This window comes from Meriones unguiculatus, chromosome 8, assembly GCF_030254825.1.
Source record: "Meriones unguiculatus strain TT.TT164.6M chromosome 8, Bangor_MerUng_6.1, whole genome shotgun sequence".
In the NCBI taxonomy this organism is placed as follows: domain Eukaryota; kingdom Metazoa; phylum Chordata; class Mammalia; order Rodentia; family Muridae; genus Meriones; species Meriones unguiculatus.
In genome coordinates, this window is record NC_083356.1 from 77,184,041 (window position 1) to 77,208,730 (window position 24,690).

Sequence of the window (24,690 nt, forward strand, 5' to 3'; positions counted from 1 at the left end):
CTACCATGTTGGTTCTGGGAACTGAACCTAGGTTTTCTGTAAGAACAAGAGCTCTTAACTGCTGACTCTAGCCCCCCAGTCTGTACTTTTTTCTAGTGACTAGCTAATACATATTAAGAGATTCCAACTGATAAATGTCTACTCCAGTACCTAGCTTGGGTATCTACACATTTTATTGCTGGTAAAACTTTATAATGGAATTGTTTACAATGGGCCATCTGGTAACCAAAGTTGATAAGTGCAAGATGGTTATATATTTTTATTTTTGTTTTTTCAAAATAAGACCTCTGTGTAGCCTTGGCTGTCTTGTTCTCGCTTTGTAGACCAGGCTGGCCTGTAAACTCACAGACCTGACTGCTTCTGCCTACCAAGTGCTGTCACTAAAGTTAAGAGAATATATTGTGCAGAGAGTATTTGGCAGTGTAACTCAGCAGAGGTATCACTTCTTTTGTAAATAGTAACAAGGAGTAAAAATGTGGGCTTTATTAGTCAACTACAGTCACAATACAATCATCATAGACCTCCCCTTCTGTATTCATCCCACCAAACACAAAGCAGAGCAACATGTTAGTCGGCCTCTCCTCAGATGACCCCTCTCCCTGAGTCATTTGTGTGTCAGCAGCATCCCCTTCCTCAGCGTCACAGTTTAGAATGACAGGATCTAAGTCTTTATTCTCAGAGGTAGATGTTACCGGCCATGGAATGACACACATGGAGTGGTCCAGTCGTCCAGAGGGTAGTAAAGTATCAAACTGAAGTAGGGTCCAGTGCTGCTTTTCTAAGGAACAAAGGCTCCTGTTAAGATGTTTCCACAAATACCAAGTGATTTTCTGCATCAGTTAAGCCACAAAGAGGAAGTAAAGGGAAAAACTAGCTGAGCCTGATGGTGTACACTTCCAATCCCAGCGCTCAGGAGTCCCAGGCAGGAAGACTGCTGCCATTTTCAGACCCCCTGGCTGACACAGAGAAACCCTGTTTTTCTGTGGAGTTTTGTGTTTGTTTTTTAAAGTTCTTTTAAAACTTTTTTTTTTAAATGTGCATGGGGGTTTGGCTGCATGTCTGCGTGCCACTTGCATGCCTGGGAGGTACCCAGGGAGGTCAAAAGAAGTCTCTGGAGCCCCAAGAACTGGAGTTGTTAGCTGCTATGTGGGTGCTGGCAACTGAACTAGTCCTCTGCAAGAGCAGCAAGTGACTGCTGAGCCACCTCTCCAGTGCTAAGACAGGAGCTTATTCTGGTGCCCAAAGTGTCCTGGAACTTAATATATAACCCACATTGGCCTTTAGCTCTCAGAAATCCTGCATCAGACTCCCAGGGACTGGTATTTCAAGCATAAGCCACCATACCTTGCTTCTTGTGTACTAAGGATGCCATTCTTTAGTTTTCATTCCTTTGGATTTAATTAGTACATGTGTGGGGTGTGTGTGGGCACGCACACAGGCGTGTATTTGTGTGCATGTCGGGAGAGTGAGGAGGACTTCAGATGTCTTCCTTTGTTGCTTTCTGTCCTATTTTCCTTTGAGACAGGGTCTCTCACTGGACCTGAAGCTGCTGTTTCAGGCAGGCTGGCCAGCCAATGAGCCCTGACAACCTGCCTGTCTGTGCTCCCCAGAGCTGGGTTTCCAGGCACATATGGCTATGTCTAGCTTTCACGTGGATGCTGGGGAGTCAAACTCAGGTCCTTGTGTTTGCACTGCTGCCTACTGAGTCATTTCCCCAGCCCTTCCTTTGGATTTAGACATGAAGGCACCAAACTCAAAAATTCCTACAACAGTTTTCAAAGACTGTTTAAAGCCCAGGAGTGACTTCTGTTCACCTGTGTCATACTTGTACATCGTGTTCAGTGCTCCAGCGGGAGTCATCCCTCCAAATACATACACATGTTTTCCCACAGCCACGGCGGTGTGGGCAGCGCAGCCTGGAGGAGCCGCCCCTGTGGCACCAAGCTTCTGCCAGTTCATGTTCCCTGTCACGAGAGAGAATTTTGCACGTGAGCTCAAAGGTGAACTCAAATTACCTGCTGCAGTTTGCAAAGTGATTCCTGAGGGTCATTCACAAAGAGGTTTTCTTGTTTTGTGTTTTTGAGACAGGGTCTCACTGGCTTTGAACATACTGAAAGCTGGAATTAAAGGTTTTCAGCACCTGCCTGGGTCACAGGGATCTCTAAGAGGGAATGGAGAAGGGTTCAGTGTGCACAACTGTTTTTGAGGGAGGGCAGCTTGAATTAGTCTCTAATCTGGAATGAAAGACCTACAATTTTAAAAAGCATCTTGTAGCCAGATGTGGTAGTGCACACCTGTAATCCCAGCACTCCAGGAGGCAGAGGCAGGCAGATCTCTGGGTTCGAGGCCAGCCTGGTCCACAAGCAAGTCCAGGACATCCAAAGCTGCACAGAGAAATCCTGTCCCCAAAAACCAAACAAAAAAATAGTGACTGTAATCTTTAATTGTTCTTCACTGTTAACTGCCCAGATAGATACAGTCATATGTGTGTATGTGTGTGTATATACACACAAATATGCAGGCAGGCACACATGTCCATGTATGTTTCCATGTTTTAAATATATTTTTAAAAGATTTGACTTTTTTTTTTTTTTTAGCTGAGAGGTGGTGGCATATGCCTTCAAACCCAGCTCTCAGAAGGCAGAGACAGGTGGATTTCTGAGCTCAAGGCTAGCCTGGTCTACAGAGTATGTTCCAGGACACGAGGGCAACACAGAGAAACCCTTTATTTTATGCATATGTGTGTTTGCCTGCACGTTTCTCTGTGTGCCACAATTGTGCCTGGTGCCTGAAGAGGCCAGAAAAGGGTATTTTATTCTCTTGGACTAAAATCACAGTGGCTGTGAGCTGCATGTGGGTGCTAGGAATTAAACCCGGCTCTTCTGCAACATGCCAACCCATCTCTCCAGCCCCTCCAACAGAACCTTTGTGAGGGCAGGCTGGGCACCTGCAACAACTTGTTCAGCCCTATGAACTGCTATCACTTCTGTCTGCATCCTTTCTTACAGGGGAGCACACAGGATGACAGAAGGAAGGAGACTTCCCAGGAAGATGGTAAGTGGCAGAGCTGGACATACCGAGGCTGCAAAGCCTGTGTCCTCTATGCTGCGACTTACTGACTCAGCCTTCACTGCCAACACTAGTTTACTTTATTTTGTTTTGTTTTGTTTTTTCAGGACAGGTCTTATCTTTGTGTAGCCCTGGCTGTCCTGAACTTACTTTGTAGACCAGGCTGGCCTTGAACACATAGAGATCCACCTGCCTCTGCCTCCAGAATGCTGGGATCAAACGTGTGTGCCACCACAACTTGGCTCCCAATGCTATTTTTGTATCTTTTCAAAGGAGGACTTAAATGAAGTACATACATATCATTGGATTTTAGATTAGAAGACTGAGAAAGGATAAAAACAATAGCTAGAAAGTAGTTCTTCAGCAAAGAGAAATAGACACTCCTAAGCACCATCAGCCAAGAATGATGGTTCACACCTTTAATCCCAGGACTTGGAGAGACAGGCAGGTGGATCTGTGAGTTTGAGGCCTGTTTGGTCTACACAGTGAATGCCAGGACAGCGAGGGCTACATGGAAAGATCTTGTTTCAAAACAAGAATCTTAACGTATTTGAAACTGCATGGGAACACATGTCTCTAGTCCCTGAACTCAGTAGTCTGAAGCAGGAGGACTAAGTTTGAGGTTGGGCTACACAGCTGGTTCTCTGTGAGTTCAACCCCAGCCTGGTCTACAAAGGGAGTTCCAGGACAGCCAGGGCTACAAAGAGAAACTGTCTTGAAAACAAACAAACGAAGAGAAAAGCTTGTAGCCAGTGAAGGAATTCCAGCTTCTGCTTCCCTGAACCCAGCGCTTTGGGGACTCCAATACTCTGCACAGGCGGTCTTGTGCCATCTGCCTATCATCCCTTTGTTCTGTAGTCTGGAGCCGGGCAGACCTTCCTCCTTTATTCCTCCATCAGCTTCATGAGAGCAGATAAGCACTCATCCATTATCTGGCTGACGGCAGCAGTGCTGGAAATATGCAGTTAAAGGAAATGGAAGCCCCTCCCTGAATGCAGCTCTTGGCCAGAAAGCCTCAGAAGAGAGCCCAGCCCTTCAGAGGCAGAAACAACCTTCAGGTTCTCTCTAGCTTTCTTTTTCCTGGGCTCTTGACCATGCAGCAAACATGCAGTCACCTACCTCTGTTATCAGACCAGATATACAGCAAGAGTTAAGGCCTGAAAAAGCTCTAGCTGGGAACACAAAATGCAATGAAAAGTGTGGAGGGCTAGAGGAGGTACCAGGGCCTGCACACACTCCGGGAATGACCGCATTTAAAAAGAGACGTACTTGGTGCCATGGTGCAGCCCTATAATCCCGGCACCTGGGAGGTAGAGGCAGGCGAATCTCTGTGAGTTCGAGGCCAGCCTGCTCTACAAAGCGTGTCGAGAACAGCAAGGCTACACAGAGAAACCCTATCTTGAAAAACCAAAAGGAACAACAACAACAACAAAAAGATGTAGTTGGGCACAGTGGCTCACACTTTTAGTCCCAGCACTTGAGAGGCTGAGACACGGTTATGTTCAAGGCCAGCTTGGTTTACCTAGCAGGCAGTCAGCCAACGCTACACATAGTATGACTGCTTCAGAAAAAAAAAAAAAAGTTTGGGGACCGCAGAGATGGCTCAGCTCTTCTTTAAGTTCTAGGTTCAACTCTCAGGACCCACATGGCAGCTCACAACCATCTGTAATTCTAGCTCCAGGGAGTCCAATCCCTCTTCTGGCCTCTTCAGGTACTATATACATGTGGTACACAGACAGACATACATGCAGGAAAAACGCCCACACATAGAAAATACTTTAAATCTTTAAAAAAATATATTGGATTTTGTTTATAGCGTTCTGCCTGCATGTACACCTACATGCCAGAAGAGGGTACCAGCTCGCATTATAGATGGTTGTGAGCCACCATGTGGTTGCTGGGAATTGAACTCAGGACCTTTGAAAGTGCAGCCAGTGCTCTTAACCTCTAAGCCATCTCTCCAGCCCAATATTTTAAATCTTTAGAAATTTCTTATTTTTAACTATGTGTGTGTGTGTGTGTGTGTGTGTGTGTGTGTGTGTGCAGATGTCATCTGAGACCAGACGTTTTGGATCCCCTGGAGCTGTCTTGAGCTGTCTAGTGAAAGTGCTGGGAACTGAACTTGGGTACTCTGCAAGAGCAGTAAGTGCTTTTAACTGCTGAGCCATTTTCTAGGCCAAATGTTTTTTGTTGTTGTTTTATTTTTTTGAGAGAGGGTTTCTGTGTAACCTTGGCTGTCCAGGACCCACTTTGTGGACCAGGTTGGCCTCTAACTCACAGAGATTCACTTGCCTCTGCCTCCCTGAGTGCTAGGATTACAGGCGTGCACAGCCCAACTCCAGTCATTAATGACATATTTTCATCCTCTGTTGGCATGCTTTTGTGGACTATATTCAGTTTATCCTTGTTCATTCAAATGCTGATTTCTCTACCCCATTTTCTGGTTTCAATCTGGACATGGCATTGTAGTGTTTATTCTAAGTATCTCCTGTCTCGTTTGTGTAAATGTGCCCACCCACCATTTGTTCTGTTCTGCCAATAAAACCAGCCAATGTTGATCAATACAGAGAATAGGGTGGGACATCTGGGTCCAATGAGGGGTAGATAGAGAGAGAGGGGAAATAGGGCTTGAGCCATGAGGAGAGGACCAGGAAGCATCATGAAGAATAAACCGGAGCTAGGAGATGATTACAAAGTCCGAAGCATGACTGGGAAATATGGCCGGGAGAAGCTAGACTAGCTTGCAGGTTTAGATGGAGTAATTATTGCTCAGTATTGTGCTGTAGGCTAATCACATAAATCATGGTCTCTGTGTAGACTAACTGCTGCATTACTAATAATATGAAGCGATATTAATTAACAATAAACATTCTATGCTCTTCCTTCAAATCTTAAGGTCAGTTGGTCTGTCTATCCATCCATCCACCCATCCACACATCTGATTTACTTATTTGGTATGTGCAGCGTTTGCCTGCCTGGATGTCTGCGCACCACTTGCATGCAGTGCCAGTTGAGGACAGAAAGGGCATCAGACTCTGTACGTGCAGTGGCTGCCATGTGGGTATTGGGAATCCAACCTCGGTCCTCTGGGAAGTACAGCCAGTGTGCTTCACAGCTGAGCTACCTCTCCAGCCTTTCATTCCTTATTATTCAGGCCTTGCTTCAAACAAGACTCTAACAGCCCGTCGAGCCACCAACATGTTAGAGCAAAGCTGAATTCTTTCAAAGCACATCTTAAAGAATTTTGAGTACATAACCGCCTGGCCCTCTAACATACTTACTTATATCAATGCAATGGAGATCATCAAAGAACATGTCCCCTGCCAGCCCTCCATGAATGAAGAGTTGTGTCCCCGCTGCCACCATCACATGGCCGTGCCGGGGAGGTGGAGGACTTCCATATGTCCTTGGCTGAGACCAATTCAGAGTTTCTACAAAAGTAAATGCATTAACACTAGGTGGCGTGCCTTTTCAGCACCAACCAGAGCAGGGATGCTCCAAGAAGGATGTGACCTTGGGGTCCTTCCCCACCCCAGTTTACCAGTCAAGCAGATCTCAATCCCACTAGGCAAGCTCAACGTGGATACTTCCAGGGCTGGAGACTGCAAAAACCAATAACCTAGCATGCTGGCTCTACAGTCTGGGTATCAGGAAGCCATTTCTTGCTTTGGATTGAAAAAAAATATGTCCCTTAAGCTTCAACCAAGAACTTCCCCAAAATTAAAATAAATGGGTGTGCTTCTTCTGTGAAAAGCCTTCAAAAAAATTTTTTTTTTCTTTCTCTCATTGTTTCTGAGAGGTAGAGGAGGTCAAATCCAGGGTATCGTACACATTAAGCACAGGCTTTCTACTGAGCTACTTCCAACCCAGAGTCATCATCTTTTTGTCATTGTTTTTGTTTTTGAAACAGGATCTCACAATCTAGCTGTGGCTAGCCTGGAACTGCGTAGATCAGGCTGACCTCAAATTTACCGAGATCTGCCTGCTTCCACTCACGGTGCTAGGATTAAAGACATATACCAATACACCTAGCCTGGCTTATTTTTTAAGACAGGTTTCACGTACCCTAGGCTAGGCATGATCTCTCACCTGCTGGGATTAGAGACACACACGTCTGCTGTCATGCTTGGTTTGTGTGGTGCTAGGGACTAAATGCGGGCAGGATTTGCTGCAAACCAGGCCAATACTCTACTTAGCTCAAAATCTTTTCTTTTTTAAAGATTTATTTATTATATATACACAAGATCTCATTATGCACCAGATCTCCTTATAGATGGTTGTGAGCCACCATGTGGTTGCTGGGAATCGAACTCAAGACCTTTGGAAGAACACCCAGTGCCTTTAACCTCTGAGCCATCTCTCCAGCCCCTCAAAATCTTTTCTTTTCTTTTTTTTTTTTTTTAAAGATTTATTTATTATTTATACAACATTCTGCCTACACACCAGATCTTACTATAGATGGTTCTGAGCCACCACATGGTTGACTGGTAATTGAATTCAGGACCTTCAGTAGAACAACAAGTGTTCTTAACCTCTGAGCCATCTCTCCAGCCCCTCAAAATCTTTTCTTAAGACCTGGTTCCCTGTTTGAGAGATAACTGAGGCTGAGGTGGCCCTGGCCAGGTAAGCAGCCCCAAGATCCCAACATGCCCAGTCCATACCTGCGTCAAATACATGCAACTTCACATCCTGCACAGGCTGGGCACCTCTCTCTCCTCCCCCAAAGACATAGAGCTGATTTCCAATAGCTGCTGCTGATGTGTGGAATGTTCTTGGGGATGGTGGGAGGCCGGTCACTTCTGGGGTACTCCAAGTCTTGGTTTCTAGTCCAAAGAAAAAATAAGTACTTAAAAGACCCAGGCTGAGCTGAGTATGGTGGTGCAAGCCTGTAAGCCCAGCACTCAGGGAGGCAGAGGCAGGCAGATCTCTGTGAATTCGAGGCCAGCCTGGTTTACAAAAGGAGTCCAGGACAGCCAAGGCTACACAGGGAAACCCTGTCTCAAAAGCAAAGCAAAACAAAACAAAACAAGCAAACAAACAAAAGACCTAGACTGATAAGCTTCTGCCCTTACTCTTAGTTTTCTGTGGCTCAGGGGATCTGTACCTAGGGCCCGCTAGGCTTGCATTTAACCACTGATCCACATCTGCAGACCCTCACCTTGATTCTTGGTAGGGCCTGAGAGCGTTACTTTTGTACCCTAATCTACAGCAAAGCACAGCACAGCCTTAGGCAGAGAGCTCATACTCTCCAATGCCAAGAAAGAACAGGATATTAGAGGTTGTTCAGACAGATCGAATCCCCCAAATCTGAAGAACCATGAGTTCAATTAGGAGTGAGGTCAGTAGCACGTCTGAGCACTCATCCACTCTCCTGACAACTGTGTGCAAACACTCAAGCCAATCAAATGAATGTCTAAGAAGATTCCAAACAGTACAAAGACATTTCAATACTTGATTAAAAAAGAAAATTCAGTCCTGTCAGGAACCTTGCACAGCACATTCCTATAATCCCATCACTTGAGAGCAGGTCATGAGTCCTGAGCTAGCAAAGTGAATTTGATCCCTGGGACCTACACACTGAAAGGAGGGAACTGACTTCCACAAGCTGTCCTCTGGCCTCCACACGCACAATATGGAATATATGATCTCCCCCACCCCATGCACACACAGTCACACAAATCCAAAAGTGTCAAAGGATCCATACATTCCCATTTCTATGAGGTAGCAAAATCAAATAGGTTACTTAGGCCACTGGCAATTCAATGCACTGTAACATGACCACGTTCATACGTGTATGATAAAAAGAAAATAACCTCTGTCTACTCACCGGGATTCAAGACCTGTAGACAATTTCGATTTCCTGACTGGTCGGCACCTCCAAACACCCAGATGCTGTGAGGAGTGCAGGAAGGAATGAAGCTGGCATGCTCATACCGGGGTAAGAGACCCTCCCTGGTGGCTGTGTCCCACCGGTATGTTCCTAGAAAACATTTACCAGTCCTTAGATTGGGGCTGTCCACTGGTAATTCTGGCTGACAAGTTTGGGGCAAAATCATAAATGACCATGATCAAACTCTGAAATGTTCTCTAGTACACATGCTCAGGCTGTCTGCCTGGCCCATGAACCCTCTTTCATGGAAACTGTCTCTATTCTTCTTCCCAGAGCCCAGGCCAGATATGGATAACACTAACTTTCTAGTTTTAACTAATGGGGCCGGAGGTAGCTGTTTGGCTCAGATGGGTTGCTTGGATCCAGTCTCCATTCTCTCATGAGTGTGAGCATTCCTGGAATCTATAAGATCTGTCCCCTCCTCCAAGTGGTCTCCGGGAAAATAGAATGACAATGTCTAAACCAGCTAATTCTTTCAGTTAGCATATCACTAACCTAGGACTTAACAGGCCTCACTATTAGCTAATTACAGATTAGCTATCATTACAGATGGTAAGACTGTGGTACAGGTGGCCTTGCTAAGGTCACCTTGCAGTAATGACATGACTGAAGCTGGTATGGTGGCACAAGTCTGGGAACACAGTACATGGAAAGTGGAGGCAGAAGGACTGTGAGTTTGAGGCCAGCCTGGGCTACACAGAGAATTCTAGGCTAGAAAGGACTGCATAGGAAGATCCTGTCATAGACAGACAGGCACGATATGACTGAGCTAGAAGGTAAGCTGTTCAAGGGCTGACAGAGGCTCAAGTGCCTGGTCAGTATACACAGAGATTGTGACAACTCTGGATGGGTACCACATCAATGGTGACATGCCAGGTCTCAATGACTGCTGACATGTAGCCATGCAGGAGTACTGATGTCAGACCTTCTTAAATAGCTCAATTACGGCAATTAAAAATGTCTAATTATGTTCTCTTTGTGTATGTGTGTGAGTGCACATACACACTTATGCCAGAGCCCCTGAGTGGAGGTCAGAAAAGAACTTTTTTTTTAAGTTTTTATTGGGGGATGGAGAGATGGCTCAGAGGTTAAGAGCACTGGCTGCTCTTCCAGAGGACCCGGGTTCAATTCCCAGCAACCACATGGTGGCTCCCAACCATTTATAGTGAGATCTGGTGCCCTCTTCTGCTGTGCAGACATATATGCAGGAAGAACATTGTATAAATAATAAACAAATCTTTAAAAAATTATATTTTTTATGTACATTGGTATTTTGTCTGCATATGTAAGGGGATCAGGTCCCCTGGAACAGGGAGTTATAGGCAATTGTGAGCTGCCATGCGGGTGCTGGAATTGAACCCGGCTCCTTTGGAAAAGCAAACAGTGCTCTTATCCACTGAGCCATCTCTCCAGTCCCAGAGAATAACTTTTGAGAGTTAGTGTCTTCCTTCCATCAAGAGGGTCTCAGGGGTCAAACCATTAGGGTTGGCAATGGTTCCCTTTGCTCACCAGGCCCGGTCTCCAGCCTCCTTTCTGTTGTTTCAGTTTTGAAATGTTCACTCTCAGACCAAGTGTGCATATAAAAGTGGACACAGTGGGGGCTGGAGAGAGGCACTGACTTGTGGAGGACCCAAGCTCAATTCCCAAGATGTATGGAATTCCAACTCTAGGGGTCCAGTGCTTCTGACCTTCAAGGGCACTGGCACTCATTGATAGTAGCATAATAGGCTAGAGCAGCAATGGCTCAGAGTGTCCAGGTTCAATTACTAGCATCATGGTGGCTCACAGATCTCTGTAATTCTAGTTCCAATGGATTCACCTCCCTCTATGGTGCACATACAGACATGTAGGTAAACATTAATACACATGAAATATATTTCTTAACATAATTCTTTAAGTTAATCATCTCTATTAAAAAAATAAAAATAATAAGACAAATCTTATGGAGGATGTAAGGGGAGTGTGGGGAGGTGGTGGCACACGCCTTTAGTTTCAGCACTCAGGAAGCAGAGGCAGGCAAGATGTCTGAGTTCAAGGCCAGCCTGGTTTTCAGAGTTAGTTCTAGGACAGTCAGGGCGGCAGAAAGAAACCCTGTCTCAAAACAAAAGCAAGCAAGCAAGCAAACAAACAAACGAACTCCAAAACCAAATCTTTAAAAAATTGACAAAGTTGTCTTCTAACCTCCATGTATGCTATTCAAGTGTAAAATATAATAAAGTCAATTAAAATATTAATACCTGGACTTGGGTGTGGTGGCACACACCTTCAATCCCAGCTCCTAACACTTGGGATGCAGAGGCAGGTGAATCTCTGAGTTCAAGACCACTCTAGTCTACATATCAAGTTCCAGGATAGCCAGGGTTATATAGAGAGATCTTGTCTCAAAAAACCTATACATATTTATAAATATGTAATATATTTATAACATTTATAATTATATTATTTATATCCATATATAACAGAAATGTTACATAGCCATGGCCAAACATACATGTGGTCACCAATTTTCAACTTTGCCTTTTGTATAGCAGTAAACTACATAGTAATAATTTTTTCACAGTTTTGTTTTTAAAGATTTATTTATTATGTATGCAGTGTTCTGCCTGTATGTATGCCTGCATGCCAGAAGAGGGCACCAGATCTCATTGTAGATGGTTATGAACCACCATGTGGTTGCTGGGAATTGAATTCAGGACCTCTGAAAGAACCATCTTTCCATCTCCTTTTGTTCATTCATTCATTCATGCACTCACTCATTCATCTAAATAAAAAGTGCCTGCTCTGGCTATATGCTGTAGTAGTGGCTAGGGGTACAGTTATGAGTAGAGCAGCCTCATTCTATTTCCAAGGACCTTAAACTCCTGTGGGAAGTATACAAAATAATCAAATGCACTAAGTCTTCGAAGAAGGGGCTGGAGAGATGGCTTAATGCTTAAGAGGACTGACTGCTCTTCCTGAGGACCTGGATTCACTTCCCAGCATCCACATGGCAGCTCACAACTGTCTGTTAAATCTAGGATCTGACATGCTCACAAAGACATACAAGCAGGCAAAACACCAATACACATAAGATAAAATTAAATAAAAAAAAAAAAAGGATTTTTGAAGGGGGAAATGGGAGAGTAAATGACAGCATGGATACAGAGGAACACAGTGTCTAAACTAATCTAGAGCTGGAGAGCAAGCTTCCAGATGGAAGATTCTGGGGACCACAGCCAGAGGACAAGAAGAAGAGCCTTTCGGGCAGAGGGAACAGCATGAGCAATGGCTTGGAGGCTACTAGTTCAAGATGTGCCCAGGGGACTGAAGGATATTCAGTGCAGCTAATGTGGAGTTCGAGCACGAAGAGGAATGAGAGGGTGAGGAAGGAGCTCAGCTGGGAGAGCCCTGGCCTTGCATGCATGGAGCCCAGGGTTTGATCAACAGCATCACACAGAGCAGGTGAAGGGGCACAGGGATGCACTTGAGAGACTCCCAAGTCCAAGGTCACCCTCAGCATCTCAGTGAGTTCAAGTCCAGCCTAAGCTACATGAGACTGCTTCAAAACAAAATAACACCCCTGCCCAAACCAATAGCAACACTTCTTGGGTAAGGATGAAATCTGCACTGTATAGTGAGTCTGCATGGAAGCAAGGAGGGAGTGAAAATGATACCCAGCCTAGCTGAAAGATGGCAGTGGTGTGAGCTGGGGTAGTCATGGAAAGGGACAAACAGTGGAAAGCAGATAAAGTCAGGACTTGATGATTAATTGGGACAGAAGGAGAAATGAGACTCATGGATGCCTCCTAAACTGTTAATAAACAACCAGTTTCTGGCCTCATTGGATTTATTAATGTCAGATTGAGGGCTCAATACAGCCTCCTCCCCAAAAATGGATGTACTGAACAGGTGGGTGAGTACGTGCTAAGGGTCAGCTAAGACCTGAGGAACAGTAGTAAAAATATTCCTCTCTTTCTGAGGAAAACCCTGTTGTCTGGTCTAAGTTGTTGTTGTTGTTATTACTACCAACACTATTTTGGGACAGTTTTCCCGGCCTGGAACTTACTATATAGACCAGGCCCCCAGGGGTTGTCTTGCTTTTGCCTCCCCACGGCTGGTACTGAAGGGGTGTACCACCATACCCCGCCAAGCTGGCAGTTTTAGGAGAGCCCTGCAGCGTTGATCTTACCCAAATCCATGCTGTGTACATCTGAGAAGCTTTGGTTTGGGTTTGCTCCCCCCACAATGAAGACCTTCCCTCTCTTGGCATCACCGACTGGGGGAATATATGAGCAGCTGTGGCCAACTCGAGGGCAGGGTCTGTCTCCAGAGTGAGTCAAATCGTACCTGCCAAAGGGAAGATACAATCAGGGGCCTGTGTGAGAATAGTCTTCCACTCCTCATAAGGTAGTGACCAGGATGAAAGGTCTGGCACACGCCCCCATGCTATAAATTTTAATTGTTACTATTATAGGAGAGCATGTGCATGCCCTATGCACATGTGCGTATGCCACAGCACACGTGTGGCAGTCAGAGGAAAACCGTGTAGAACTGGTTCTCTCCTCCACTTCTCTGTGGGTTCCAGAAATCGAACCCACGTCACCAGGCCCGCTGGGCAAGCACCTTCACCTGCTACGCTCTCTCACTGGCACTCCCCTCCTCCCTAAGCTGTATCCAGCAAAGCACCACATCCTGACCAACTGCTGCGTCTTCCCTTTGCCTAGTCTCTGGCTTTTCAGTTTTGTCGGGACTTTTAACTCACACGGGGCTCTGTGGTGGACAGGGGAGCTGACATGCAGAGACAGCCACTGGTGTGCCCTGACACCATCAGGGCTTTATTAGCATGGTCTGTGGGTTCAGACAGACCTGGCTTTTGTGGGAGCTTCAGAGCTTTCTCCATGTGAGTGAGGTGTTTGGGAAGACACAACTTTCCTGAAGCTTGGTTTTCTCTACTATGAAGCAAGGCTTGTCATAGTTCTCACCTCCGATGGGGGCTGTGAAGACTTGACAGAGCTCGCAAGCGTGCAGGGAGTGACCTAGTAAATAGTACCTAGGGCATTATCACACTCACGGGGACACCTATGGTGCCACGGCCCTGGCCAACTGATGTCTCCCTGTGGAGAAAATTCCCCAGAACCCATGGATCAAGCTCCACAAGGATTGTATAAAATCCGTTAAGAGCCTTTCCAGACTTGGAAACCTCAACTAAATGGAATCTAAACCTAGGATTCAGAAGCTGGAACACAGGGTCAGGGCATTCCCCACTAAATTTGATTGTCAGCAGCAGCAACAAAAATGCATTTCAAGCCTCTTTGTTGGAAACAAAGAAACAAAAACGTAGTTTGAGACAGCATCTCCAGGTCTCATGTGACCTCTCTGATGTTGGCACTCCTAACCCCTCCCACTTTCTTGCACCTTTTCCAGAATCTGGATTCTCTATTCCTCTTCCTCTGTCTGTGCACTCACCTACGGGCAGCTGTTTCCCTTCCTCTCTGATCTGTGTCCTACCGACCCCTCAGAGCTCGCAGTGTCCTAGAAATCTCTTTCCCTCAGTGTGCGTTTGCTTTTTGGATTAATTTCATCTGTCTCGGTGGTGTCTAAGGACACCCAGCTTGGTCATTATCAGGGATTTCAGGATCTCTCTTACTTGTTCAGATCTGTTCTGACATTCAGATTTGTATGCCATTTAAAAGTTTAATGAATATCTCTTTCATTGTTTTCACAGCCAAAGAAAACTTTTGGCATAAAAGCTCTTTTTGTCTTCTAGACAGCATCTTACTCCATTGCCCAGGCTAGCCTTGAACTCCAAGTGATGCTACTACCTGAATACTAGACAGCCTGTCTCGAAAGAAAACGAGGCCAATCTTGGTGGCCATGCCTACAATCCCAGCACTTGGGAAGCTGAGAGAAAGGAGCATTTCTCAAAATTAGGCCCCAACCTGGGCTACATGAAAATCTGTCTCAAACATAAAACAAAACAGCAAAAGAACAAGTAAAGACATTTGAGGTTGGACAGACAGGTACAAAAAGGTTATACAGGGTCCCGTTTAAGGCGCCTGCTTTATTATGTTTGGTGCTCGGGATCAAACTAGGGATATTAGGCATGCAGAGCTCTACAACCAAGCTACATCCCCAGTTCTCTAGAGGGCTTTACCCTAGAGCATGTCTTCAGTCCATGTGTGATGGCTCTGGAGCAAGGTGGATCATGGGAAATGGGCATGAAGGCTCAGCTGGAGACCTGTAGGAATGTTGCACCTCTCTCAACTTCAGTGCAGATCACTCTCCATTTTCCTCTGCCTCTAGCATCACTACATGGGAACAATTTGCCTTTGGACTTCTGGAGCCTTTAGTGCAGTCATCACTGTTAGCCAGTGTGAGCTTTGAATAAAGGGTTTAACAAACAGCCAACGAACACTGAAACCAGTATAATCCAAATTCTATTCCCTAAAGTCACAGCTCAGGGGAGGACCTAAGAGTTGGAGCTGAGGATGCCAGATGGCCAGTGCTTTATTCTTCCTGGTAAACAGATTTTAATAAAATTAACAGCTGCTCTGTGATCATTATTGGCCTTCCTATCTTTCCTCTGAAGACCTTCCCAGACAGTTTGAGTCTAATTACCACAGTTCCATTGCTACCCCTTTGCAGTGGTGCGCCAATGTGTTAGTAAACTACTTATAAACGAAACAAAAACTCAGGTTCTTGTGTGCATCTGAGTCCTTCCTTACAGACCATGTAGCTTTCCTGGGCTTGTCTCCGGACTCCAAGACAGGCAGCTGCTTCATGATGCCCTATGCGGAAGAGAGGAAGGCCGTGTTCACACATCTTCCCACAACCAAACAAACCCAGCTGTGCCCTCTCAAGCCTTTCCTACTGGATTGTGGAGGAGCTCAGTATAGAGCACTTGGCTAGGATGAGCAAGGCCCTGGGTTGGATCCCCAAACTGGGAAGGAAAAACAAAAACAAAAACAAAACAAACCTCTGAGGTTGACTGTACTAAGTTCAAATGTCTGACAAATCTGAATCAACATACTTCTGAAAAAACCCTTTCTTGTTCTGAAACAAGATCTCTATTAGCCCAGGCTGACTTCCAACTCTGAGCAATCCTCCTGCCTCATTATCCTCAGTACTGGAACTGAGACCACTATATCCAACTGTCATCCATTATGCACACTGAGCAAGTGTCTATCTTGGGCAATACTCCAGCTACTGAAGTTTCTCAGATGATGTTTTCCATCTGTCTGTGAGTGTAATGACAGATGAGCATGCATCAAAATGTCGGAGGTCTTAAAATCTTTATTAAAGATAAAACAGGTTAGCTGGGCCATGATGGCTCATGCCTTTAATCCCAGCACTCAGGAGGCAGAGACAGGCAGATCTCTGAGTTTGAGGCCAGCCTGGTCTACAGAGTGAGTTTCAGGACAGCCAGGGCTACGCAGAGAAATCCTTCCTTGAAAAAGAAAACAAAAACAAAAGCAAACAAACCAAACAGCAACCCCTCCCCCAAACAAAAAAACCCCAGGCATCATGGAGGGCAATAAAGCAGGAGGTACAAATCAGAACAACATATGACACATAAATTTGAAAATGTCATAATGAAACCCACTGTTTTGCAGGCTAAATTAACTGGACTGAAAATATTTTTAAGAGCCAGGCATAGTGGTGTATACCTTTAATGCCAGCGCTGGTGAGGTACAGGCAGGTGGATCTGTGTTTTTGATGCCAGCATAATCTACATAAGTGAGTTCCAGGATATCCAGGGCTAACCCTGCCTCAATCAATCAATCAATCAATCATTCAAAAAATACATGATAGAACCACTAAGAAGCTGAGTAATACTGAATTCTGAGATAAATTTTGGTCCCAGCAAACCACAGAAAACCATGCTTTCTAGTCTAGGTCTTTCTGCTGTTGTTTAGACACAGCATCTCACTACATAGCTCTGGCTGTCCTGGAATAGCCTGTGTCTTTTGGGGGCCTCACCTGCAATACTGAGCTTTTGTTGCTTCTCTAACAGGAAGACTCCTTTCATGACTTGCACTGCCTCATCTGCTGGGGATTTATTAAAATTAGCAAACCCTCTGTGGTAATTACTGCCTCCCCTATTTTTCCCTTCTTGCAAACTTGCAAGCTGTTAGATGATATTTAAAGCCACTTTCAAGGAGTTCTCATGGCTCTGTTGTTATCACATGTTTAGCATGGCCAAGGCCCTGGGTTCAATTCCAAGAAAAAGAAATAGAAAATAAGCCGGGTACAGTGGCGCACACCTGTGATCCCAGCGCTCAGGGAGGCAGAGGCAGGCGGATCTCTGTGAGGTCAGCCTGGTCTACAGAGTGAGTCCAGGACAGCCAAGGCTACTCAGAGAAATCCTGTCTCGAAAAACTAACAAACAAAAACCAAAAACCAAAACAAAACAATAAAGAAAAGAAAACCTATTTTAAAGTTCCTTAAGGAGACTTTCCCCTTCCAGTCTCTCAATGTACTGCTCCTGCCTCAGGGATTAGCAATATACACCACACTCACACACACACAAATCTGGAAGGAAGGCTGGCTTAATCACAACTTGGACACCCTATATGACAGTATCTATTAACATGTAGCCAAGGATGACCTTGAACTGCTGATCCTCTTGCCTCTACCTCCCAAAAGCTGGTATTACAAGCAGCTGCCACCATACCTGGTTTTATGCCGTACTGGGAATAGAACCCACATCTTAGTTCTGGACAGACAGACACTCTGCCAATTAAACTACACCCTCAGACCCCTGAATGTGAGTATCTACTTTAAAAGTCTGTAGTGCCACGTTGTGCATTACCTACCACTCGGGAGCCTTGAGGGCAGTGGAGATCAGCCCAAGCCACATAAGTGAGATTCAAAATAATAGTTACAGAAAACTATCTAGGCTAGATTCCAAAATCTTAGCATTTCCGGCCTTCTGATTAATTCTGATAACTTACCAGTGGACCCGCAGAGGATAGAAGTGAGGGACAAACGAATGAAGAGAAAGAATTAAGGAGAGATGCGCCGCCGAAGAGGCCCACCTGAGGCTTAGGCTACTGACCATAGGGTCAGACAGAGGTCAGAAGGGGCCGGCTTCGCTTGGCCAGGACTCTCCTAGCCACCTCCTTTACGTCCCCCTCTTCGGGCCACTTCTCCGAGTGAAAGAAGTCGGGGTCAGGGAGAAATGGCTGCCTGCTTTCCGCTAATGTGGCTGGCCGGGGACTAGAGATACTGCCCGGTCCACCCAGCTCAGACCCATGGCCTTAAGGATAGGGATCCACTCTCCAGATGGCGGAGCTTAGATACCTCAGGCCAGCGCCAATTACCTGCGGCAGGCCGGGCTCCTCCAGGATGTGGCTCCACCCACGGGGCGGGGCTTAGGAGCCCGCCCTCTTCCCCAGGTCCCGGAAGCGCGTCCAAGCCAACTGCTCTGCGTGTCCTGGGTCTGCCCCTTTCAGAGGCCCCTCCAAGCTAGTCTGGGTGGCGTGGAACTCTGCCTTCAGGTTGGCAACGGTTTGATGACCCCAGTTCCTTGTTCAGCCCTTAAAGGGCTGATGGAGTTGGTTACAGCAGTCGTTAGTGACTTCTTAAGGGGAAGGCTGGCCTTGAATTCTGCCCCAGCCCCGGAGGTTACCCGCACGCTCCAGGATGCCAGGCTTTGCCTGTGCAGGCTTGAGGCTGGTTCAAGCTGTGGAGCCTAAAGCAGTTCATTTCCACAGTTGCTGTTTGTGTTTACAGCACGTTCCAGACCACAGGCCCTTGGCCTTCGGGAGCTCACAGGCTCAGCAGGGAGATTAAACACGAGGACAACCGGAAGGGCCTGACAAAGAGTGAGGAATAAAAAGTTCACCCAGACTATATGTTGGGGAGGTTATTAATACTTCAGTGTCTTCTTTCTGCAACACAGAAATCCTAAGATTTCCGTAGGGGTTATGGTTGGGTAGCTGTGAAGGCCAAGAGCTGTTCCTCTGTAAAGGCCATGATTATTTCTATCTGTAAATGAACTACCCTCTATTTGCAACTTCATCTTCATCATCTTTATGTTCTACTTCCCTAAAACAAAGATGGCTCATATATGTGCTAATGTGTGATCAGGGCACCATACTCTTACACTCAATGACTACCCTTCGAACTCAAGGTAGACTAGAGACAGCAGGGTTACTGTACACTGGGAGACGGCAGACAAGCACAAGCCCCAGCACTAAACAAGGAACTCTGACACCTGACAAGTCTGTTCCCCTCTCTGAACCCAGGCAATACCAGAAAAAAAAAAAAGCTGTTGAGAGAATGGTGCAAGTGAAAGGAAAACTTGGATTTTGATTTTGAGACAAGGTCTCATCTAGCCATGGCTCTTATCTAGCCACTTACTGCCCAAGAAGAATTTAAGCTACACATTCACTCTGCTTTCCTTCCGGAAAGAGAACTAAGGCCAGATTGCCTCTGCCATGTGCCCAACATGTATTTAGACAGTGGTTACTGTCCAGGATGCTTTGTTGTGCCTTGGGTGTTTTGGCAAGGATTACCTCAAGATGCCATGCTAGAGTGGTATATTAACCAGAAAAACTGGAATATCAGGTAGTTTACATTGTAGGAACCAATTCACATTCCTGAATTCTTGTAGGCATGTTTGAAATCTATTTTAAAATGGTAGTCAAAGGGCTAAGGAGATGGCTCAAACAAAATCAACCAAAACAATAGAAGAAAAATCCAAATAAGCTTGATCACTTTGCAGCTGTTTAAGATCTTACAATAGTTGCCCTTTACATTGAAAGAAAAATAGATGTTTTCCTTTTTTCTCTGATCTCTAGCCACTATGGCTCTCCCTCCAAAAGCGCTAGGCAAGCTTCATCAGGCATCTTCCTACGACTTTCCACCTTCCCAACTTTTTTATTTTATTTTATTTTTTGAGCAGGGTCTCTCAATTGGCCTGCAGCTTGCAACGTACACCAGGCTATCTTAGGACTGACTGTCTATCCACCTGACTGTTACCCACCTGCCTCATCTGCACAGGGGTCAAATGTGTGCTCCACTATGGCTGGTTGATTGCTTCTTTTTTTCTTAAATTAATTTTTAAAAACTTTATGTGTATTGGTATTTTGTATAATAATTGCATGTATTATGTTTGTGTGAGGGTGTCAGATCTTGGAATTACAGACAGGTGTGAGCTGCCATTTGGGTGCTAGGATGGATTTGAACCCAGGTCCTCTGGAAGAGCAGTCAGTTCTAACCGCTGAGGCATCTCTCCAGCCCAGGTTAATTTGTTAAGTCTTTTTTTTTTTTTTTTTTTTGAGACAGGGTTTCTCTATGTGGCCTTGGCTGTCCTGGACTTGCTTTGTAGACCAGGCTGCCTTAGAACTCACAGCAATCGGCCAGCCTCTGCCTCCCAGAGTGCCAGATTACAGGCATAGGCCACCATGCTTGGCTTTCCCAGGTTAATCCTTAATACTGTGTCAACCCATCTTCCTTATTGTGCTGGGATGTTTTCCTTAACAACTATCACTTTCTGGCATCCTAGAAATTTACAATGTATTATATTTATTGTATATGTGCATCTATGTTTACCAGCAGTTATATTTCCTAAGAGAAATATTGAGGACATGTTGAGGACAGTTTTTATACATTATTTGTATTGTTTTATTATTCTATTTGTTTTGCCTGCAAGTATATTTCCGCACTACATGTATGCAGTGCCCAGAAGTGAGTGTCTGATTCCCTGGGGATGGACTCGCAGGACTTGTGAACAGCCACGTGGGTGCTGGTAATAGAACAATTCTTCCTCTGGAAGAGCAACTAGTGCTCTTAATCACTGAGCAATCTTTCCAGCCCCGAGGATAAAGATTTTTAGCTGGTGGGGTCACTGGTATTCTAACTGCCTACAAGATTATCTTCCAAGCCGGAGAACTGAGGATGTTAAATTTATTTCAAAGGAGTTGGCCAGGTCTTCACTAGCTCGGGAAGACGGTAGCAGTAACCCTAACTTTAACCGAAGATGCTGCCAGGGTGCTTCCACTTCGTGATCGTCCCTAGAAAGAGCCTCATCCGGTTTTTCGGAGGTCAAGTCTGTTGCAGGGCAGACTTGAGGAAAAGCATGTCAATAAAACCACAAATCCCAGCACTCCCCGGGGCAGACGGCCCGTTTCAGGTCCCAGCAGGTTTCACCAGCAGGACCGCCGGGCTCTCCTGGAGACCCGCGGCCCAAGACTTCCGCCTGAGGGCGCGCGGGGCGTGTCGGGGCGCGGAAAAGAAGCGGGGCTGGTTTTGACGTCGCTACGCAGACGCCGCTCACGGGTCGGACGTGGCGTAAGGAGGGTTCCGGCTTCCGGCTTCCGGCTTCGGCCTCCGCCGCTGCCTTCGCTGCTGAAGCGGCAGCGGCTGCTTGTTCTTAAAATGGCGCCGCTGGATTTGGACAAGTATGTGGAGATAGCGCGGCAGTGCAAGTACCTTCCCGAAAACGACCTGAAGGTGAGCCGGGCCGGAGGCCGTCCAGCTTGCGAGGCAAGCCCCCTCCGGCTGTGGGCGCCCTCCGGACCGCCCTTCTCCCTCTGCCGGACCCCTGCCGGCGCCCGGTGCCGGCGCGGCGGAGGGCGCTCCGCGGCGTGGCTCGGTCCGGCGCGGCGCGATGCCCAGAACCAGGGGAGCCCGAATTCCCCGAATGCGGCCCCGGCTCCCTGAGGGGAGACCCCGGGGAAGTCGCGACCTTTTGTCCCCACAGGACTCCGAGCCCATGCAGCTCTGCTTAAAGACTCCAACTCGCTCGGTCTCCCCGGGACGAGCGGGCAGTGCCCCCGGGATGGGGTCCTCTCAGCAGAGCTGACAGGAGCTGCTGTCTGCCTCAGGGACGCGGCCGCAGTGTCTAAGTCCCTGAGAGGTGGGAAGCCGGTGGGCGGGATCGGTGAGACAGTCATTTGGGGAAATGTCAAGTGTCCACCACTCCCCGAAATTGCTCCTAGGAATGGTAGTTTTCTTTTGAGAATTCGGGTGTGGATCCCATTTCTTAGCACGTTGTTGAGCTGTTTAAGTGAATAAGCAATTGCTTATTAAGTAGTTCAAATGTTTTTATGACCTCTGAGGTATTCCCCTTCTCCTCCGCCCTCCCCCCCCGAACTCAGGGTGTCATTTTCTTGGTCTTCGGAAGGATGTCTCACTCAGTTCAGTTTAGGATTAGTAAGGAGCCCGGTGGCGCACACCTTTTATCCCAGCACTCTAGAGGCTGAGGCAGGTGGATCTGAGTTCGAGGCCAGCCTGGTGCACAAGAGTGAGTTCCAGGACAACCACAGCTGCACAGAGAAATACTGTCTCGGAAAAAAAAAAAAAAGACCCCACCCTCACCCACACCAAAGAAAAAGACAATGAGTGGTAAAGGAATGACAATGAGTGTTAAAGGAATGAATGTAAAGAAAATAAGCCTTAGGTATAACACTGTTCAAACGTATTTTGTACCAGGTCTCTGTTGTGCACGGCTATAATCCCAACACTCTGGGGGAAAGGGGGCAGAGGCAGGTGGATCTCTGTGAGTTTGAGGCCAGCCTGGTCTACAAAATGAGTCTAGGACAGCCAAGTGTACATACAAGACTGTCTCAAAAAAAAAAAAAAAAATCAACTAACCAACCAAACCTTTTTTTTTTCCTTTGCTTCTAGCTTTGCTTGTGTTAAAGCTAGTGTTTAGGTCCCCATTGTTTATTTGATGGTAGCCAGTGACTATCTTATTCCATTAACTTTGATTTTTTATGCAGTGAGTGCATAAACTCCACATCATTTGAATTACATACTGTTTTATAATTTTAAGCTATGGGCTTAAAGCTATTTTTTTAAGAAAAAAATTACATTTTTGGTTGGTGAATTATATTTCTTTTGGGAAGATTTTTCTCTGTGTGTTTTTCTCTCTCATTTGGTACATGAAGTTGATATTTAAATCAGCCAACAAAGTATGCAAAATGTTTAAGACATCAATGAAAGTACCTAACTTATATGTTACATAGTTGGCATTCATGTTCAGCCAGCTGACTCTTAAGTCATTTTGTTTCTTCTTTCTGCTTGGTAATTTTGTTTATTTTCTGAGATAGGATCTTAAGATAGTTCTTCCTGGGGCTGGAAAGAGATGTCTCTGGTTAAGAGCACTGGCTGCTCTTCCAGAGGACTTGGAAGTTCTATTCCCTAGCAAGGACATGGCAGTTTGTAACCTCCTGTAAGGCTAGTTCCAAAGGATCTGATGTCTTCTTCTTGCTTTTGCAAGCACCATGTACACATGCATTTCACAGACACACATGCAGGCAAAACAGTCATACACATAAAATAAATCTTTTTTTTTAAAAAAAAAAAGTTCCTGGTGCCCTCCAACCCACTGTGTACCTGAGGATGACCTTGAACTTGTGATCCTCTGCTTCCACTTCCCAAATGCTGTATCCTAACCAGCATGCTTGGCTGTGCTCTGCCTTTTCTTTTCTTTCCTCTTTAAAAACAAGTAAGATTTATTTCTAATTAATGTTTGTGGGTATATGTACATGGTGCCCTTGGAGGCCAGAGGCACCAGGTCACCTTGGAGCTACAGTTAGAGGTAGTTGAGAGCCACAAGATGTAGCCCTCCACACAGACTGATTAACTGCCGAGCAATCTCTCCAGACTTTTCCCCCACCCCCTGCTTCTGGCCAAGCTGGCCTTGAACCACTGGTTCTCCTGTGGTGTGAGGGTTGAATTGAATTTTTAAAAGATTTATTATTTATGGACATGTATGTGTACCTGTGTGAATTTATATACACCATGTGTGCGCTGGTGCTGGCAAAGGCAGAGGGCATTTGATTTGGATTTATAGGTGGTATGAGCTACCTGATGGGGCTGCTAGTAATCAAACCTGAATCCTATGCAAGAGTAATAAGCTCTTTTAACAGGAGCTACTCCAGCTCCTGCTGTATGCTTTTAAATTTATGTTTATTGAGACAAATTTCTCAGTGTAGCCCAAGCTATCCTAGAACTCATATCCACTGTTGTCTGTGTTGGGGTATGTGCACCCGAGCAGAGACACCCTCAGAGGCCTTAGATCTCTGTGGAGCTGCAGTTACAAGCAGTTGTAAAAAGCCTGACGTGTGTGCTGGGAATAGAGCTCAAGTCCTCTACAAGAGCTCTGTGCTCTTAACCACTGAATTACGTAGAAGTTTTTCTTAGTAGTTAACCAAAAAATTAGGGGTGGACTGAAAAGTCTAGTAAGGAATTTTTCTTTTCTGTCCCAGAAATATTTTTATCAGATTAATTTGCTTAACTGTCAGTGTCTAGTATATTTCTATCTAGATATGTATGTGTATATACTTATGTGTATACACGTATTCTTAAGCCTGGGAGGACTCTTACCTGGTTACACATCTGAGGAAATGGGCCAGAGAAAGCACATGACTGAAGTAATGCCAGTCACCAGTCTTTCAGCTCAGGAGTCATATCACCCCAGGTCACCTCTGCCACCAGCTGGGTTGGGGACCAGTTTTTCACACGTAAACTAAGCCTGCATCTTAACCAGGGCCAGCCCCGCGTCTGTCAAGGACTGTGGTTACAAGAAGGCTCCCAATAGTCAACAAGTAGATTCAGATACGCATTGGAAGACATTTTGTAGAATGGTATCTAGTAGAAAGTTAATGTCACTGGGGTCAGTATTTTAACAGTGGCTCCTGTAAAATCCAAGCCCCGTATGAAGAAAGTTGCTATAGTACCTTTGCTTCAATGTCAAACAAAGGCTGTGGGAAAAAGCTTTAATAACAGAGTCTATGTGA

The 24,690-nt window shown here is 45.8% G+C and overlaps 1 protein-coding gene across 8 annotated transcripts; it reads right to left on the reverse strand.

Moving 5' to 3' along the window:
* Positions 1-468: 468 nt before the first annotated feature.
* On the reverse strand, positions 469-18,354 carry Rabepk (Rab9 effector protein with kelch motifs). 8 transcript variants are annotated; one of them, XM_021660930.2, is made up of 8 exons: positions 18,262-18,354; positions 15,668-15,726; positions 13,128-13,285; positions 8,897-9,049; positions 7,731-7,892; positions 6,351-6,500; positions 1,815-1,964; positions 469-778 (listed from the first exon to the last, which is right to left on the reverse strand). In XM_021660930.2, exons 2-8 carry the CDS (start codon positions 15,718-15,720, stop codon positions 486-488), a joined length of 1,119 nt encoding a protein of 372 aa, XP_021516605.1. In that variant the 5' UTR covers positions 15,721-15,726; positions 18,262-18,354; the 3' UTR covers positions 469-485. The 8 variants fall into 8 exon arrangements, with proteins under 8 accessions (XP_021516605.1, XP_060245981.1, XP_021516607.1 ...); XM_060389998.1 differs by lacking the exon at positions 18,262-18,354 and adding an exon at positions 17,997-18,255; XM_021660932.2 differs by lacking the exon at positions 18,262-18,354 and adding an exon at positions 17,977-18,255.
* Positions 18,355-24,690: the final 6,336 nt, after the last annotated feature.